Raw genomic sequence first — 3,002 nt, forward strand, 5'->3', positions numbered from 1 at the left:
TGAAAAACAAACCCGAAAACACATGATACTGTGTTGAGGACTGAAACTGCCCCACATGCTCAAAAACTCATAATCAAGGATTGATCATTTTTTCTCAAAGTTTATGAATACAATTAGCATTATTAGGTTTCCTAACAGATTATAGTGATTCATCAGGCATTAGAGCCCTTGATCGACAAGACATTCCAGTGTGAATATTTCATTTGTAACAAGCAGGAAGCTCAATCAGGGTAACACCATTATCCATACTGATATAGCTTTGTGGAACACAACGTAACGGAGGACGGATTTCCACTGTCCCAACAGTAGAAACTTAATTATACACATTGAATTATTCACTGAAAGAATACTAATAAGGATCAATATTCTTCTGAGATCAGGCAAGATCGGCGCGTTCAGGGTGGTATGGCCGTAGACAAGAATCAATATTGTATGGTTTACTAAACTTGTTCCGTATTATAGACACAAACTTTGAGAAGGGTTTTTTATAAATTGGTCTCAGAGCTGACAATCATAACAAGGAATGAACACAGCATTGCAGTTTAATGCATTTAGAGATTCACTATGTCATTACAGACATGTAGTGATTACAAAGGTAAGAAGCTTAAGCTCCAATGTTCAGAAGTAATTTTCCCCTAAGTACTTGCTGCATGGCATAAATCACAGCGTTGTTCCTTAGGCTATAAATCAGTGGATTCAGCATTGGACTCAAAAAGGTATAAAACACAGCAATTACTTTGGATTCCTCTACAGACTGGTCTGATGGGGGCCTTAAGTACATGCAGAAGAGGGTGCCATAAAATAGGGTGACTGTGGTCAAGTGGGAACCATAGGTAGAAAATGCTTTGTACCTGCCTTCAGCAGACCGGATTCTCAAGATGGCTGCAAAAATGAACAGGTAGGACAGAAGAATAACGAACAGGGAGCTTGAGAGAGTAAAGCCAGCAACGATGAACATTGCCATCTTTTTGACGTGGGTGTCAGAGCAAGCCAGCATTATCAGTGGCGGGTCAGCACAGTAGAAGTGATTGATTACAAGGGGACCACAGAAGGATAAGTGAAAAGTCAACAGGGTCTGAGAGAGTCCATTGAGAAAGCCAAACACATAAGGAAAGGCCACTAGAGAGATACAGATGCTCATGGACATTCTGGTGCTATAATGCAGAGGGCTGCAAATGGCTACATAGCGATCCACTGCCATTGAAGCGAGGATGTAAAACTCCGTGATCACCAGGGCAATGAAAAGGAAACACTGTGTGAAGCAGCCAGCATAGGAGATGGTCTTGTGTTCTGCAAGGAAATGGTTCAGCATCTTTGGAGTGATGTTGGAAGAATAGCAAACGTCCACAAAGGAGAGGTGGCCAAGGAAGAAATACATGGGTGTCTGGAGGTGAGAATTGGTCCTGATGAGCATGATCAGGCCCAGATTTCCTGCCAGTGTCATTGTGTAGATGCCCAGAAACACCCCGAACAGGATCTTCTCCAGCACGGGATTGTCTGTGAGTCCCAGGAGAATGAATTCTGTAACTGTTGTTTGGTGCTGTGATGACATTTTCTTACACCTTGAAAAGTGAAAGTGACAACAAGCAGAAAATATTGTGTCACTAATATTGACTCCACTTCTTTTATAATTCAGTCACATATTTATTGATCCAAGGGACAGTTACATTGCATGAAATCACCAAATTTCCTGATTTCTACCTTGTACTTCTGTGTTTCTTTCCCAGAAACATTAAAGTCTGTTTCTCATTGTCACTTTCTTACATTAACTCACACATTTACATGTTTATTCATTACTAGTTATTCATGTTTTCATGTTTATTCACACAAGGATATCTGTCCTTTAGGCACCTCCATTTCTCTTTTTAAAAGTTCCTAAAATAGAGCCCAGCGTGGTAGCCTACCTGCTAAATGCAAGAGCTGAGATCTCACATGGGCTGCCGGTTCTAATCCCAGCGACCCCACTTCCCAGCCAGCTCCCTGCCTGGGGTCTGGGAAAGAAGTTGGGGATGGCCCAAAGCCTCGGGATCCCACACCCTCCTGGGAGACCTGGAAGAAACTCCTTGCTCCTGGATTTGAATTGGCTCAGCTCCAGCCATTTCAGCCACTTTGGGGGTGAATCATTGGATGGAAGATCTTTCTTTCTGTCACTCCTCCTCTCTGTATATTTGACTTTCCAATACAAACAAATAAATCTTAAAAAAACTTCCTAAAATAAGTGACATAAAAATAAAAAACTAAACATCAGTAAGTCATTTAAACCATTCAAACAGAAAAATGAAGAAATTTTAACTCTAGGATACCTGCAATCATAAAACAAGTTATTTTTTCAGATATAAAATAGAAGCTGAACTTTCAATGACTAATTTTCTTAAAAATTCACAGTTCTCTGGGTCTGGTGCTGTGGCCTAGTAGCTAAAATCCTTGCTTTGCACAATCTTGGAATCCACATTAGCACCTATTTCTATCCTGGCATCCCTGCTTCCCATCCAGCTCCCTGCTTGTGGCCTGGGAGAGCTGTTTAGGAAGACCCAAAGCCTTGGGACCCTGTACCCACATGGGAGACCAGAGGAAACTCCTGGTTCCTGGCTTCAGATCGGCTCAGCTCCAGCAGTTACAGCTACTTGGGGAGTGAATCGCCAGATGAAACATCTTCCTTTCTGACTTTCCTCCTCTCTGTATATCTGACTTTACAATAAAAAATTAAAAAGCTCGAAACAAATTGCACAGCTTTCTGGCTTAACTTTATTTAGTTAATAATTAATTTCTGAGAATTATTCTAATTTATGGAAATGTATCCACCTTTTCAGTGTGTTTTGAAAATGTTATTTTTTCCTATATCATGCAAGCAACAACAAATAAAATTTCCTACCCTAAAGGACAGGAATTGCAGAAGAAAGGTAACAGACAATACACTTACAGACAAAAATATGTAACATTAGATAAAGGCAATTAATAATAAAAATGAAACAGGGATGCGTTGAGATGGCGATAGAAGATTT

The 3,002-nt window shown here is 40.4% G+C and overlaps 1 protein-coding gene across 1 annotated transcript; it reads right to left on the minus strand.

Moving 5' to 3' along the window:
• Positions 1-604: 604 nt before the first annotated feature.
• LOC131479973 (olfactory receptor 5M10-like) lies at positions 605-1,552 on the minus strand. The gene has a single exon (XM_058662252.1). The coding sequence runs from the start codon at positions 1,550-1,552 to the stop codon at positions 605-607; it is 948 nt and encodes a 315-aa protein (XP_058518235.1).
• Positions 1,553-3,002: the final 1,450 nt, after the last annotated feature.

The sequence above is a fragment of the Ochotona princeps genome, chromosome 4, assembly GCF_030435755.1.
Source record: "Ochotona princeps isolate mOchPri1 chromosome 4, mOchPri1.hap1, whole genome shotgun sequence".
Classification (NCBI taxonomy): Eukaryota; Metazoa; Chordata; class Mammalia; order Lagomorpha; family Ochotonidae; genus Ochotona; species Ochotona princeps.

Excerpts from the sequence above, each read along its gene's own strand:
- LOC131479973 (XM_058662252.1), bottom strand. The coding sequence starts at position 1,552 with ATGTCATCACAGCACCAAACAACAGTTACAGAATTCATTCTCCTGGGA.